The sequence below is a fragment of the Notolepis coatsorum genome, assembly GCF_963971535.1.
Source record: "Notolepis coatsorum genome assembly, chromosome: 3".
NCBI classification, from domain to species: Eukaryota; Metazoa; Chordata; class Actinopteri; order Aulopiformes; family Paralepididae; genus Notolepis; species Notolepis coatsorum.
The window spans coordinates 53,274,905-53,292,208 of record NC_140167.1 but is presented as its reverse complement, the minus strand read 5'-3'; the positions used below and the strand labels follow the sequence as shown (position 1 = coordinate 53,292,208).

At 41.3% G+C, this 17,304-nt stretch overlaps 1 protein-coding gene across 1 annotated transcript in view; it reads right to left on the bottom strand.

Annotated features, from left to right (window-relative positions):
• Window positions 1-207: 207 nt before the first annotated feature.
• Window positions 208-17,304, bottom strand: part of tunar (TCL1 upstream neural differentiation-associated RNA) — a gene marked incomplete at both ends in the record, with an annotated part of 35,518 nt that continues 18,421 nt past the window's right edge. The window contains one exon of the mRNA XM_084311206.1: window positions 208-393. Within this exon, the coding sequence (XP_084167332.1) occupies window positions 208-393 (186 nt within the window). The remainder of the gene's footprint in view (window positions 394-17,304) is intronic.

Genomic DNA, 17,304 nt, shown 5'->3' with positions numbered 1-17,304 from the left:
CCGTCGGGAAAGTCCACAGAAGTATTAGCGGCGCCTCTCGGTCGCGGTTCCAAGTCGATCAACATAACTGGTTACAGTGGAGACGGATACAGATACTGTATGCCTAACTGGTCCAGGATCAGTTATACGGATGTACAATGTACAATGTAGTTTACAGATGTGCTTACTGGTCTAGGATCATTTATAGGAGTGTCAGTAGGCAGGGCCTTACATGGTAGTGTAGATGTAGACAAAGATGATCACCACCAGGTTGAGGATGGTCCCGATGATTCCCAACATGGCCAGGATGGACTCCTCCTTGCCCTCCTTGTCTTGAATTCCCTTTTCCTCATCACTGTACACAGTGTTTACCATTTTTCCTGGAAAAGTCTGCAGTTTTCCTCTCGGACCAATCTGGAGTGAAAGGATTAAAGAGAGACAGCGTCATCCAAACGTTAATCCAAGCAGTTTTGTTCCGCATTGATCAAATAAAACTCATTGTACAATGAACGGAATCCTGTTAAAGAAACAAAAAAAAGTCATGTGACAACTGTATGAGAAATAGGTGACTTCTAAATAGAGCAACGCGTTGGTTTACTTCTCCCTCAAATCAGGTAATTAAACCACTGCAATAAACGGTGAAAGTAATTTCTGCAAGCAGATGAAGTCCTGCAGCAATAGCAGCAGGGAAACAAAGTATATGCACAGTGTTTTGAGTTATAGATGTGTGTTTATTAAGAGAGATACTGGAAGAAGGTAAATCTGTTTCTTATTGAGTGGTAAATCTAGTCTCAGTACTAGAGATGGTAAAAGTGTCTGTACTAGAGATATTTCTGCTTTCTGGAGTCTGAATTCCAGGAATCACTACGTTAACATTACTTTATAAATGCTAGGACAATATTTTTGAATTTGTTGGCTGCACTACCTCATTAAAAAATATCAGCATATGTTTGGTTGGGCCTGGAAAGCTGACTTCATAATGTCTGGGGCAAGCCTCCATTTGTTGACTGTGTGTGCTGATTTTTGGGTTAAAGGATGGTTGTTATGTGAAAAGCTGCCACAGAAGATTTCATCGTGGGAGAAAGCTCAACCCTTCTTTTCGGAAAAATATTTGTTGCATCCAGAGCCCTGCTTCGTCATTTTGGACATAGTGAATAACCAAATCCAGAATTAAGAATCCAGGAATTATATGCTCAGCATTGCCATTTCCGATCCATAATACCAACACTAGTACGTTCACCCGAGGCTCAACAAAACTATTTGAATGTTGTCCCGCTGTGTTGCCTTCCTTTAAATGCAAGGAATTAGAAATTATGTAAGGAAGTAGTACCGTAGCTTTACCAACTTCAGACGTCCCAAAAAAGCTTAGTGAGGGATGAAATTATTAGTGGGTGGTGTGATGCTTGTAGCTGACTGCCTTTCTGAAGTGTGTGTGTGTGTGTGTGTGTGTGTGTGTGTGTGTGTGTGTGTGTGTGTGTGTGTGTGTGTGTGGTGGTGGTGGTGCGTGCGTGCGTGTGTTTGTGTGCGTGGGGGAGGGGGGTGGGTTGGCTTAACGTCTCGGAGTTAGCTGCACTGTATCTGTGCTCTAAGTCTAATGCACAAGTTACCAGAAACTTGCTGAACGAATTGATTTTGATTCTGTTATATCTTCATTTTATTATATTCTATATCCGTTTGAATGGCATGCATGCTGACTTGTCCTGTTCAGCTTGGCAGTGTTTGCAAATTGCAATGTAGGGCAGGGCTACAACACGACAACACAGATGAAACTAGAAAGTTGTGCTTAGTAAAGCACAAATTTCCACCAGACGGCAGTCAGACACAGTTCAATGTGTCTGCCTTGTTCTCTGAACCCCTGAATGTTGCATTGGAGTCGTGTTGCCCCAAATAGGTAGAAAGGAAGCCTGTTCAAAAATACACACCCTACATTCAGTCTTAAAAGAACATGCCAACATTTTGGGAAATGCGATTACTGTCTTCTACAGAGTCAGACAAGAAGATAGATACCAATTGCCAATTTCTTTACAAATGAATGGAAATTAATATAGACCAGCTAGCCTAGCAGTTGGCCAAAAACACCTATCCCTTAGTAGTTAGCTAGGCTAGCTGATCCATATCTACTTCCATGTGTGCTAAGCTAGGATAGCATACAAATAACATACAAACCAGTGGCGTTTCAGCTAAGGCCAAGGTATGGGACCAGGGAACAAACTTAACTTTTTGACTCACCAGCCATTTGGCTGGTAGATTTTTAAAAGTACCAGCCGGGCAGATTTTTTACTAGCCAAAAATTATAAATAGCTTTTTATTATATCGCCATGTGTTATTATTACATATAATACTCTCATATGCTATTTTCAATTAATATCATAAACAACATAAGGAATATTAGCATAATTTTGAGTGAACTGAAGGAATGAGTCAGTGTTAATAGTTTTAAATGCAAATAATTTATTGAAACATAGAAGTGGGGTCGGGACACACATTTTATTTCTATTTTTTAACTGTTTTAACCATGTAGTGTAGCACTTTGGGATCCCAGTGAACAAAAAGTGCATTACAAATCCAATCTATTATTATTATTATTATGTGTGGCTGCCACCCTGGCGGACATCTGTGCAGCGCTCCGTGGGCATAGATGTCCGAGGGCTTGCAGCAAGCCAGAGTTTAACACAGTTTCAATCAATCAATCAATAACAACATTAACCAGACTCTCGTTGCGTCTATTCTGCCAACGCTAACGTTACCTCTCATTGTGTATTCTACCAAGCAAACCCGGGTTTAACGTTACCTCTCTATATCGGCTGACTGTAGTATTAGGCTAATAACAACAACAAACTTAACACATCAGCGATCTTGTTGTGACACTAAACTCTCCGCTCGTGGTAAATTGGGTTGATGTCGGTTGTTTCATCAATAAATAAGGCAGAATACACAGTGAATCCATTCTTTTTTGTTTATTGCACTTGGTTCTGTCGCAAACAAATCCTGAATGAAATGCATCCTTAGCGAGGCAGTAAAGATGGCGGCGCGGCGTTCTGTTCAGAGGCTACAAAGTGTGACGCGTCGAGTAGGGGGTATCTGCAGAGCCGCAGAGCCAGGCTGGACCAATAGGGTCGCTTGGAACCGAGTAGGGTATATCTGCAGAGCCGTAAGCCAACTTTATTATTATGATAAAAAACAGCGGTGACGCGGTATTCAGCCTAACTCTGCGGTGAGCGTGATGCAACAGCGATCGCGGCAGCTCTAGCCGACGCATGCAGTGGATTTTGTTGGCCGCCAGATGGCGCCCAGGCCTTAATTTATGACGGCCAAACATTAAATCTACAAGCCTGTGGCGGTCGGCGTGTGACTAATTTGTACCCTGTATGGGACTATTAGGGGGGGAACCAAAGCAGACCAATACAAATCCTTCTACATCTCTCATTCATAATGCTTAATGTTTGCATGTAATGCCTGACTTAGAGAGCAGTGAAAACAGCTTTCATCGTATCTAGTTTGGTGCATATTTCAGCACCATGGACAGAGACCAGAGGTATAATTAGTTGTTTGCTTAAAGGGGAACTATTTTACTATTTATTTCACTATTTGGGCACTTTTACACAATTCCTGTGAGTTTATGGAACACCTCTGTAATTTTTTTTTAATTCATTGTTTTGTATTTCTAATCAAGTACTCAAAAACACTGAAAAAAGCCATTTATAAGATAGTTCCCCTTTAAATCCATCTCTACAGAATGTATGAATTAATGTAGCCAAGAGTAAAGACCCTAACCCTGTCAAAACAGCAGTCAAGTGTATATTTTCAGCACTACATTTGTTTACCAATGGTTTTAAACCAAAGAAAAAGAAAAAAGAGGTTAAACCTCTTAAGCCCGACGGGACCGGTACCGGTCCCAAAATGACATCACGTCATAAATCAAGTTCTCCAGACTGTCTGATAAAAATTACATATTCTGAAAGCGTATTCAAGTATGAACATCATAACCATGTCACAACAGCAGTTATAATGTATATTATCATCAATACGTTAGTTTACCAATAGGTTAAAGTGTTATAAGATAGATTTTAGTTTTTCTGTTGTTTTTAACCTGTTCCAAACGATGTGCATATTCTTGGTATCTAGGTACATCTATGGACCTCAGGGAATGTATTCACAGTGTCAGAAATATTGTGTCTATTACTAGGCTTGCTTAAATTGTGATGAAACAAAGGAGAATATGAATTATGATTTTTCTTTGCATCTTTGACAGTGAATAACACCATGATAATAATGACCAACTTAAAAAACTGCCACTGACCTCGTTCAGTACCCTCTTGAGATCATGGGTACAAAAAATCTAAGGAAATTAATAAAGGGAAGATGATAAAACCGAAGGTTCTGTAGATACAGTAGTGAATTCTCCCATCCGGACCAATGCAATTTGAAATATTATTATAGAATATAGAATAGATGCTTATACATTACCTTAGTATAGCCAATTTATATATATTTACATTTATATATATATATTAGAGCTGGGCCGTTAACGGCGTTAACGTGCTGCGTTATTGCGAGACTAGTATCGCGCGATAATATATTTGACGCCGTTAATCTTTTTCTCAACGTTGGGTCTGTATTGTCCTTAAATACTTGCCGTAGTTCCCAGCTGTGGTACCAGGAAGTGATTGCACTACCGGAGCTGTAGTCAGAATAATGTGTTAAACTAAAGTAGTGGTCCGGTAATCATTGTTATACAGGTGAGGTTAAGAAGTCCTCAGGATATAACACAATTCGGCGATGAGGACGTCTGAATCTGCGCAATGCAAGAAAGAAGAAGTCCGTTGCAAGCTTTGTTTACATTATTAACGTTAGCGAGTTAGCATGTTAGCTCACGTTGATACGGGCGGCACTGGGAAACATCTACAAGAGGAGGAAATCCACTTTACACACTAAAGGAAGGATCGACTGGACTATCGTGAGTGTTTACAACAGAAATGGCTTGCGCACCATCCCGTATCTCTGTCCGAAACCCTCGTGCAACTGTGAGTACCTTTGTAATTTCTCTGTGATACTTGTATAACGAACGGTTCGGCCAGAACCAGTCCTTCATGGTAAATCTAGGTTGGTTTCCTATTGAGGAGCAAGTGACTGTGGATTCACTCAGTGCATCACAGTCACGAAAGGGGCTAATGATAATGTGGAGCAAATAAATGAAAATGGGGGACCCTGATGTTAACGGCCCAGCTCTAGAATAAAGTGATTTCTTTTTTTTTAACTGTCAAGGGTACCAGCGTCTTTTTCTCCAGTAGCGACTAATATCCATATCAGTTACATCATCCAATGTATTGTTACTCAATGTTTGTGAGCGTGGTTTGGAGATATTCACAGTAATTGTTAATTCAGTAAAGTAGTCAGATCTACTCTTTATTGAAGGTACTCATATGATATGATTCTACGATTAATACTACAAATTAAATGGTCCTCAATGAGTATAACAATTACACAAAACATTAGCTTTATATCAGCCTTTCTGAAAGAAGAAATGGTTTCTTTATACATAGTCCTATATATATAATTTGAACTAAAAAAATACCATGTTCCTTAGTCCTGTATTATGATCAAACAATTACACAAAAATGCATCCTATATAGACTCATATGCCAAAACATTCAGAAATACCCAAATGATGCGAGTTTTTTTTTATGACATACACAACTACAAGCTTTCAAGAACACTGACATAACCGCTGAATATCACTGAAATCCAAGTTAATGTATATCTTAGAAGTTCTTTGTTTCATCGTACAAACAGCCAAAGCTGTCATGTATGTTGTGTATGTCATAAATGTCGATATGAATTGAAAATGGGGGACCCTGATGTAAACAAGACAAACGTCTTTCTCTGGTCTGCATCCCCTTAACAATTGTATGTATTGAGCCGTACTGTATTGTACCCATTCTGCAATCTGTTAAATAACGTTTTCATTCATTCATTCATTCATTCATGGAACTGTTACACTGGGCTTGCACTGAATTTGTTGAGAAACCTGCTTCTGCAGCAGTCTGTGTGTGAGCAACCAGTCAGCAGCATTAATTTAGAGATTCACTAAAAGACACATTGAGAAACAGGTTTGTGTGTGGATTAAGAAATGAAGGTTCACAGAAGAAACTACTGACAGAGAGTGATTTTACACTGGAGAGAGCTGTCAATATCAGTGTAACAATGTTAATGGCATCAAAGGAAGGGCACAGACAATTACGATAAATCTGGTTTTAAAAGAAACACTGGAAATTACAAATAGAAGAGACATGTTCATGCTGTTGAACAAGGAGATAGAATAGCTAGTGACTCCTCAGATGAAGAGGAGAGGATAAATCTCCTCCTCTGGTCATTATTTGGGTAGAACACACCTATTTTGAACGCCTTCGGCAGATTTGTCTTTCTTTTTTTGAGCCATTTTAATCTAGATTAATCTAGATTAATTCCAGGATTGCAGGTAGATTAATCTAGATTAAAAAAAATTATCTATGCCCAGCTCTAATATATATATATACATATATTATCTTTCAAATGCCCGAGTTCAATTTGGATTTAGTATCACCAGGCGTGCATAAGAACAGATAATGATATCTACTCTAATCTAGTGTACTTTTTTATTTTCACCACAGTGCAACCGTTTTGAGACTAATTTCAGATCTAATTGTTCCTACATGCTAACAATAGGGAGGAGAAACTAACTGCGTTTCAATATTTGTCAAAAACTTTACCTTTTGTGGCTTATTATCGCGATTAATAACAGTTATTGACATAATTCATAATTTAACTCTGAACTTTGAACCCCCATGGAACTTGCCATGAAGTGTAGTTCGGAAAAATTGCATAGCTGGTCGACAGCTATGCATGTCCTCTACAAAATGGCCGCAAAAAGACTACAATTTCCATGGTTCAAAATGTCCATTTTCGTTTCAAGCTTGGAATGGACGATCGAAAATCGAAAACTTAAAACTATCTTTGAACCCTTTTAACCTATTGCTAAACTAACGTATTGATGATAATATACATTCTACATGCTTTTGTGACATGTTAGTGATGTTAATACTTGAAAACGTTTGATTTTAAAATCGCAAATTTTTTGCATCACTCTGAAAAATATGGATCTATGATCATAATGTCATTTAGGGGTCGGTACCCACCCTGGGGGGTGGAACACGAACGTTGGCCATTTTGAAAATTGACCATCGGTAATTGTAGTTTTTTTTACGCCATTTTGAAGAGGACATCGAGAGCTTTCAATGAGCTTTGGAATTTTTCAGAAACACCCTACCCAGAGGCCTCTAGGTCAAAAAAAGCAAATGGGTTCTGTATGCATTTTTTTAATATATCTTATTACTCTGCCATTACGTTATTGGCATATATTGGAGCGCAGTTAGTTTGGCTCCCCTATTTTTAGCATTGAGCAACAATCAGATTTGAAATTAGTTTCAAAATGCCGTCACTTTGGCCAGAATAATAAACCTACTGCATACAGTAGATTTCATTGTCTGTTCTTATGCACGCCTGGTGATACTAAATCCAAATTGAGCTTGGGCATTTGAAAAATAAGATTTGGCACAATCCATAAATGTGTGAATTGGCTATAATAAGGTTATTTATAAGCCTGCTATTCTATATTTTATAATAATATTTCAAATTGCATTGGTCCGGATGGGAGAATTCAGTACTGTATCTACAAAACCTTCTGTTTAATCATCTTCCCTTTATTCATTTCCTTCTGGTTTTTTTCCACGTGATCTCAAGAAGGTACTGAACGAGATCAGTGGCAGTTTTTCATGTCTGGTCATTTTAGCATGGTGTTATTCACTGTCAAAGATGCAAAGAAAAATCATAATTCATATTCTCATTTGTTTCATCACAAGCAAGCCTAGTAATAGAAGATTTTTTTCTGACACTGGGAATACATTCACTGAGGTCCATAGATGTCCCTAGATACCAAGAACATGCAAATGGACTTTGTAGAAGTGGAGCAATATTTCATTTACTTAGGTATGTATTTTAGGCAGATTTTCAGAAAATAGGGCTCCAGGCTTAAGAGGTTAAACGTGGGGAAAAAGTGACCAACAGATCATTTATGAATGTTAAACTAGTACATTTACAAATTATGTACTAATCAGTTGGAAATATATATAAATAATCTATAACAAATTTGTAAATGTTATACAAATAATAATAATAATAATCATTTACGAATGTATATAAATCGTTTGTTCATGATTAGTTCATTATCTACATACAAATACCTTATAAATGTCTTATAACTGAGTGTTATTAAAAAGTGTTACCCATTTTTCTTTGTAATACTTCTCTTTTGCATCTCTACACATCTTCTGTACCTTTCTTTTTGTTGTATTCCGTTTTTCTGTCCTCATTCTTCATGGCTGCTCTCTTTTTCATCTCATCCGTCTTTCGTCATCCACTATTGTTTCTCAACTTTTTCTAGTTTACCACAGATGATGTCTGCAACGCTTCCCAGTTTTTCTTTCAGTTTTGTCCAGTTCTTGTGGATCTTCAATATCTGCTAACTCTGTATTTTCTAATGTTTTGTTCACTTCGTTTCTGTATCGTCTCTTCATGGTTGCTCCTTTCAGACTCTTCACGTCCCATCTTTTGTGTTGTTTTCTTTTTTTTATGGTTTTCAGTTTGATCTTCATTTTCATCACTACTGCAGCATGTCTATTTTTATCATGCACATCTTATGTCTTCTTATTACCTGTTTTTTATGTCTATTTTATTATTAGTATTATTGCACAATCGATGAGGCATGACCACCCGCATTTCACTGTATGCCCTGGTATGTACAGTATGTGACAAATAAACCTCTTGCATCTTGAATCATCTACTGGAATATGATCTAATCCACAGTCTGCAGATGGTCGTGCCTTAGAATTTGTTATTCCTTTCTTGTATCTGTGGTTTATCATAATGTAATCAATTTGGTTTCTAGTGTTTCCATCAGGAGACCTCCACATGTGTCTTGCAGGTTTACGTTGTTCAAACCAAGTGTTGGTGATCCACAATTGGTTCTTCCTGCAGAAATCCACTAGTCTATCTCCTCTGTCGTTTCTTATAACCAGACCAAAAGGTCTTTCTTCACCTAATTTGGCGTTGAAATCGCCCACAACTATTTCCACATCTCCCCATTTCTTTTGGTCTTTCATCGTTCTCTCAATATTTTCATAGAAATTATCTCATCCTCAGCTTCTCCAGTTGGTGCATAGGCTTGTGTGATGATACAGTACACTTGCTGGTGTTGCTTTCATTCTCAAGGTGATAATACGTTCCGATATCGTTTGATAACTTTCCACGCTTTTTGCTGCTTTCTCAGTCAAAGCAAAAGCTACACCTTTTCTATGTTGTTTTCCACTGGAAGATATTATTCTAAATGATTGTCCAGTTGGTAAGGTGTATCTAAAGTCATCTTCTACTCAGCAATTCCCCTTTGGAATGACTTTATGACTAGATTTCTATAACTAATATTTCACTAATAACACTTAACTCATTCAGCGCCGGTGGCCTAGAGCATCTTAGTTCCTCCTGGGCCAACGCTCTATATCTATATTCTATATTATAGCTATGGATACAATACTATGGCCCATTTGACATCAACTATCTATCGTTCAATATGTGAAAAAGAAAAAAATATTTCATGCATACGTCCGTGTGTTATACCGTGGTGAATATAAGTATAGTTTCAGACAGGGACGTTGGAACTTTAAATCGGTAGGGGGTGCTGGGGGGTCGCCAGATGATAAAAAAATAAAAATTATTTTTAATTATTTTTAAAAAAAAATTTGGTCAGGCCACTGAACTTAGAAGCAGGCCAGGCCAGTGTTTCTAGTTGCACCAGCGCAATAGTTAGATAACCTAGGTGGGGAACAACCAGGAGATCACTGCAACTCACACAAGTTGGAGAACTATCTCTCTCTCTCTCTTGCTCTCACACACACACAAAGGGAGCCGCATGTGATTGGTGGAGGCGGGATCCTTACGAAAAACTGCTAATCATTGACACATGCTAGCCTGTAATAATCCCCCCCAGAAAAATTTACTTTGCATTTGATATATTGCAAATATATGCCATCACACACACTGGCATTTAAAGGGTTAGAATTATAAAATGAATATGTGGTGTTATGATCAGGGCTGAAGTTGAATAAAATATTGTATTTATCAATTACAAAAAACTGAAAATCCATAAAAATCTGTGTTGTTGCTAATCATACATATGCTAGCCTGTTTTTTAACAATAATTTGTGATGCCATCACAAACACTGGCATTTAAAGGGTACAAATAAAAAAAAATCCTGCACCAGAATGCAGGAAATGAAGTCTTTGTAACAAAAAAAATCCTGGTGGGGGACCCCCAGACCCCCTGCTTAAAAAATTGCCTGACTGGGGCTATATTTCCTGGCCTGAATGATTTCCCCAGTCCGGCCCTGGTTAAAAGCCTCCAATGCTTATTAGTGTGTGTGCGTTTGAACGTTTGCATGTTTCAACCATACATTTCCGTTTAACATTTTTTTTTACCTCCTATAATAGTGGGGGTTGCGGCTCTCTGACACCGTTTTTTTTGGGTCGCGGCCTGAAAAGTTTGGGAACCCCTGGTCTAGCCTGTACATGTTGCTGGCCCCGTCAAAACAGTATCCTATCAGCCTCTCCATGGGCAGGCCGAGGCGTAAAAGTATTTTATACACAAAAACAGCGTCTCGGCTGTTGTGTCTGGGCCGGGCATTGTAAAAACCCCAAAAGAAGTTCTGAGCTTCCAAGTTGTCATCGGCGAACTGTATATTACACGAGAATTGTTCTTTTCCAGTGAGTGACATCAGTGGTTCCGTCAGCGCTCAAGCCAAAGAATGGGCTTTTGGATGCTTTGCCTCTAATTTGTCGCTGAATATCATGGGCAAACAGCTGTAAGATTTTGTTTTGGATGTTGTTGGACATCCAGTTGTCTCTCTTTTGGAGCCAATTCTTCAACTCAAGATCAGACTCGGTGCACACTCTTTCCATCATGAGCTGCCACCCCATCCCTATTTGCATCACCCCTCAGTTCAAGCCCCTGGCGCCCGAGGGGGGGTATAGGGGAACAGACTCAGTTAACTCTTCAATACCTGATGCTGAGGCTGAACCTGTCGTCTCTGTCTCTCTCTGATGTTTATCAGATTTAGTGGGACTGTCACTGGGACCGGCGGGACGTTTCGAAAATAAATCTGATATTTTTCTTTTCTGCGAGTGAGACATTCTGTGCTAGCAAAGTCTGACTACTAGCTAAAATCGACTGACTGCGCAAGCACTGTATCACAGTAGCTCAGTGGTTCGTGGCACGTGGGAAGGGCGGGAGACGGGAGGTGAATACAATTAGTTGTTTCACCTGTCATTCAATCAGTCTGTGACAGTCTGTCATCACTCGAAAATCTACTCGGTTTTACACGTATGATTGTGTACATACAGTAGTGTAATGAATGAATGAAAACTTTATTTAACAGATTGGAGAATGGCTACAATACAGTACGGCTCAATACACACAATATTAAAATGGTGAAGTGCTTTGAGCAGGATAAACTTATAATATACAGTGTTACAGTTATACAGTTACAGTATATACAAATATATAAATACTGTCATAAAAAAAAAATAAAAAAAAATATATATATATATTTTTTATTTTTATTTTTATTTTGCAATACCTGAGGGGGGGTGCTGCAGCACCCCCCCCCCCCCCCCCCCCCTTCCAACGTCCCTGGTTTCAGATTGATCCTGGCTAATCCCAGAAAACGGCGCTATCATTTACATTTAGTAATTTAGCTAACGCTTTTATCTAAAGCGATTTACAAGTTCTGTACGACAAGTCATCAGGAAGGGCACAACTCTATCAGCTGAGTAACAATGTTCATCAAAGTGTTGTGTGCTACAGTGTAGGTTCGTTTATGACGTAAGTGCATGACAGTAAGGTTCGATTTTTTTATTATTATTTCAGATAATGGTTGAAGAAGTGCGTCTTTAGTCGACGGCGAAAGATTGGTGGAGGAATACGTGAATTTCACTAAAAGCGTTGCCGTTGCTCGCCTGGACACGCTACTATTTCCAAATCAAATGTATATAATAGGTATTATGTTTCATCATGAATGCATGAAAGGGGGGGGGGGGGTCGTTTTTTTATGCTTTGATCGTCACCAACGGCATACGTTGTGGAGTAACGTTACACATGGTTGTTGTGATCGATGTGAAATCATGGTTGGATCAAAGCAGGATTGATGTCATATTCCAATACGCGATTCCCAGTATTGGTGTCCATCGTGTCGCCAACATAATCCACCACAACACATGCATCGGGGGCATTTGACGCTTCTCAATGTGATCGGGCGAACCGCTCAACTCGCCTGACCCAGAAAACTGCACCTGGGAGGATTTGAACGTAACACAGGGTAAGATACAAGAATGGGAGTGGCTGGATCTGCGCTGACATGGCTGACATCATACCTCAATGACCGCTCCTACCAAGTGTCATGGAGAGGGACTCTGTCGGCCACCCGCCCCCTGCGGACGGGTGTCCCCCAGGGCTCGGTCCTAGGACCCCTTCTCTTCTCCCTCTACACTAAATCACTGGGTAACATTATCACGTCTCATGGCTTCTCATATCATTGTTATGCCGATGATACTCAACTCTTCCTCTCCTTCCCTCCCTCAGATATCCATGTCTCTGAGCGGATCTCGGCCTGTCTGTCCGACATCTCCGCCTGGATGACGACCAACCACCTCAAACTGAACCTAAGCAAAACAGAATTGCTCCACCTGCCGGCCAAATCCTCCCCCCTGACCGGCATCTCCATCACAGTCGAGAATGCAGCTGTGACCGCGTCCCCGACCGCCAAGAACCTTGGTGTTGTCCTCGACGACCAGTTGAACTTCTCTGCTCACATCGCAGCGACAACCAGAACCTGCAGATTCCTCCTGAGCAACGTCAGAAGGATCCGCCCCTTCCTGACAAAAGAAGCCACCCAACTCCTCGTCCAATCAACAGTCATCTCCTGCCTCGACTACTGCAACGCACTGCTAGCTGGCCTCCCGGCCACTGCCACCAAGCCTCTTCAACTCATTCAAAACACAGCGGCCCGCCTGATCTCAAACCTACCGAAGTCGGCCCATGTCACCCCACTTCTTAGGGACCTGCACTGGCTCCCCATTGATTGGCGCTGATTGAGTTAAAGGTCCCCTATCTTATAAATGGCCTATTCCAGTGATTTGCATTGTTTTCTAGCAATGTGGGGTTGTACCAACACTGACTAGATGTGAAATCTACCCAGTCCCGTTTCTTCATTATATCTGAGGCAGGAACCTCCCCCACTGAACTAAGCCATTCTGAATTTACATCAATCTGTGACGTGAAAGAATACGTGTTAGAACTCTGATCTGCCACCGCCCGCCCACAATCAACTGTGATACGTGTATATGAGCAGCGAGTGGAAATAATGCGTGTAATAAATTACAATAATTCCCGCCGGGAACGGGTCAGATGACCCGACAGCCTTTAGAATGGAGATGGGAGGGAGAGAAGGGAGGGAGGGTCAATGAGGGAGGGAGGGAGGGAGGGAGGGAGAAGGAGAAAGGGAGGGAAGGGGAGAGAGAGAGGGAGAGAGGGAAAGAGAGAGGAAGGGAGGGAGGGAGAGGAAGTGAGAAGGAGGGAGAGGGAGGTATAGAGAGAGGGAAAGAGAGGGAGAAAGAGAGAGGGAGAGAGAGAGAGGGAGGGAGGGAGAAGGAGAGAGGAAGGGAGAGAGAGGGAGGGAGGGAGCGAAAGGGAGGGGGGAGAAAAAGGGAGGGAGAGAGTGAAAGGGAGGGAGGGTCAAGGAGGGAGGGAGGTGGCCGCTCAGCAGAAATAGCTGAAATAACATTCTAATTCCATTTTCCTGAAGTCATTTTGAAATGTCAGAAACTGTGCCAGATAAAATGGGTACTTTTAGGAAAAGTCATTGAGTGACAGAGCTGGAGCTCGACCGAGTGACGAGGATACATTTATTGAAAATGCCTAGGGGTCATGTGAACCCTTGTCGGCTGTGCTAGTGTTAAAAATACAAAACAATGAATTTGATTGAAAAAAAACGTACAGATGTGTTCCATAGATTCACAGGAATTGACTAAAAAGTGAAAAATAAAGCAAAATATGGGACCTTTAAACTTCACAGAAAATAAAGAAATGCATTGACTTACATAATTGCTAGTATGTAACCAAGGGGTGTTCGAATGACTAATGTCTAACTTCTCACACAATGACAATTAATAAATTAATAAAATTACCCGATCCACCTTTCTATTTGTTGTGCTCATAGGCACAGTAGCCTACTTGTAGGTTTGTAAATGGTTATTATCCATAGCCTGAAAGCTACAGAAATCCATCGGATGGTCATTAATAGATGCTGTTTTATCATAATAACTAAGCTGAACAGCAGCATCCACAGCTATGATCTATGACACAGCAAAAGTGCACAAGCTCCTGCTGTCTTTGTACCCTGGCTGCCTTGATTTTCGGAATAAATGGGTAGAGAGTAAAACAAAAGGATGATTAAAATATATTACCTCAGAATCATTGCCAGCTTTATTCAACGGTCCTTTCAACCTTTAAAGGTTTGAAAGGATTGTTACTTCAAAGACATTCAGAATGAAATACGTTGCTATTTATTTTGATTGTTTTGGCAATTATTTTGGCACTTACTGTATGCAAAAGAGATCTGTCCTCATTAGGATTCAGCATGTCCCTCCTGTCACTCGAACAGCCGCTTATAATTCCATGATGGCAATAGCTGTGCATAGTGCATGCGCCACTGTGTCATCTTGAAGACTCATGTTGCCATATAAAACGTTTGGTTTTATTGTATTTTCTAAGCACAAAGGGTAAGGCTTCCAATAAGCCTACAGTGTACGAAGGAGTGGAGATGAAAGCAGTGTTTCTCGCCACCTAATTGGGGAGATAAGAACAAAGACCTGTTTTTTCGGCTATGGAGGAAGACAAGGGTCTCATTCCCCAATATTTTCCAAAGAGTTCTCTTGGAAGACTTATCTTGGAACCGACTGAGACAGAATCAATGACAAGTTCACTCTGAGTCCTCAACACGCTGGTAATATGTCTTAAGTGGCTCAAACGTTCGCACCTGTGATATGATCTGATATCTGCGTTTGTCAGGATGGAGGTAGGTGAGTTCCAATTGTTGTAGGCAATCACAGAGACGGAGAAGGTATACTCTTGAACAGGTTCGACTTTAATAGTAAAGAACACAAAGAGTAATACTAGGATACTATGCCAAGGCAAGGGAAAGAGAGAATAGATAATGGAGCTTAGTGGTGGTCCAGAACTGGAACCGGCCGCGTTATCTCCGAACGCCTAAAGTGAAGACCTGACGAATGACAAGCAGAGGAAAGGAATGTTACATAGCCACCAAATACCAACATTCCACACACACCCCCGTGACAGCCAATCAGAAGCCAACCCCTAAGTGACAGCACTAAATGACAGGGAAAAACAAGTGACAGCAATCAAGTGACAGATGACAGAGAAGGTGGGTGGTTCCCGACCGTAGTCAAGAACCAGAATCGTAACAGCGTTGGGAAATGGCATATGTCTCAAACGCGAAACCACGTCCCCGTTCAGGTCATTTGCATACAAAACAACGCCTCCAGAGCTCCTTATAAGGCAACTAATGACGCAGCCGCGTGAAAATGGAATGCCGGAAGCGCTTTGAGAGTCTTGCGACCCATCAAAATTAGATTAGATTAATGTATTGGCATCATATATGTTACGATTCCTGGAGCGTTTCGCTGGCATGTCATTTACATTTACATTTAGTCATTTAGCTGACGCTTTTATCCAAAGCGACTTACAAGTTCTGTATGACAAGACAGCAAGAAGGGTACAACTCTATCAGCTGAGTAACAATGTTCATCAAGTGTTGCGTGTTACAGTGTAGGTTAGTTTATTAGGACAAGTGCATGACAGTAAGGTTAGTCAGGGTTAGATTTTTTCTTTCTTTTTTCTTTTTTCAATCATTTCAGATAATGGTTGAAGAAGTGAGTCTTTAGTCGACGGCGAAAGATTGGACGGGATTCGGCTATCCTAACTGGGATGGGTAGTTCATTCCACCATTGTGGGGCAAGGACTGAGAATAGGCGGCTTCTCTTTGATGACCCTCCGGGAGCTTGGATAGGAGTAGGTCTGAGGCGGCCAGAAGATGCAGAGCGTAGGGGTCTTGAGGGTGTGTAGTTAGAGACCATTGACCGGAGGTAGGCGGGAGCGGTTCCCTTTGTCGCACGGTATGCTAGGTCGAGGGCCTTGAAGTGGATACGTGCAGCAATGGGGAGCCAGTGCAGGTCCCTAAGAAGTGGGGTGACATGGGCCGACTTCCGTAGGTTTGAGATCAGGCGGGCCGCTGCGTTTTGAATGAGTTGAAGAGGCTTGGTGGCAGTGGCCGGGAGGCCAGCTAGCAGTGCGTTGCAGTAGTCGAGGCGGGAGATGACTGTTGATTGGTTGATTGTTGATGTCGATGGTAGAGAGAAGTAGAACCCGGTATGCAGATTTAACACTTGGAGAGGTAGTGCAGGATGAAAATAGATGAAGCACGAGTCGTGGATGAAAGTAATAAGCACTTTACTTTAACGTGGCAAACAATACAAAACTGACTCACCGATAAGAACGGAGAAAAAAAAGGTTGACAACACACAGGACGAGGGTAACATGAACAATGATCGAGCACAGGAGGGCAGGGCAAACAACACTAATATACACAGACTAATTGACACATGAGGGTGATTGGAAACAAGACCCAGCTGTGTGGGAAAGACTGAAACAGCCTGGGGTAACATACTGAAACATGAGACTTAAATACACATAGATACAGAAACAGGGGGATAATACTCTAGACTAGACAATGGGGCACAACAGATACACAGACAACAAACAAGTGAGCACCACAGATAACAAATTAATAAACATAGATAAACACAAATGCAGTGGTGTAATGTTCATGAGTGGTGCTGCAAGTCCAATGACCGGTCCATTAGGACCGGGGGCGTGACAGTACCCCGCCCTCAAAGGTCGACTCCCAGGCGACCTAGCAGGCCCCCCGGGAACGGGAAGGGTGGGAGCAGCACCGGCGAAAAGGTGCGGAGGAAGGAAGGGGGGACGAGGGACGGGGCTCGGCCTAGCAGGCCCCCCGGGAACGGGAAGGGTGGGAGGGAGGGTAGCAGCGTCGACGCAGAGGTGCGGGGGGAGGAAGGGGGGTCGAGGAACGGGGCTCCTGGGAA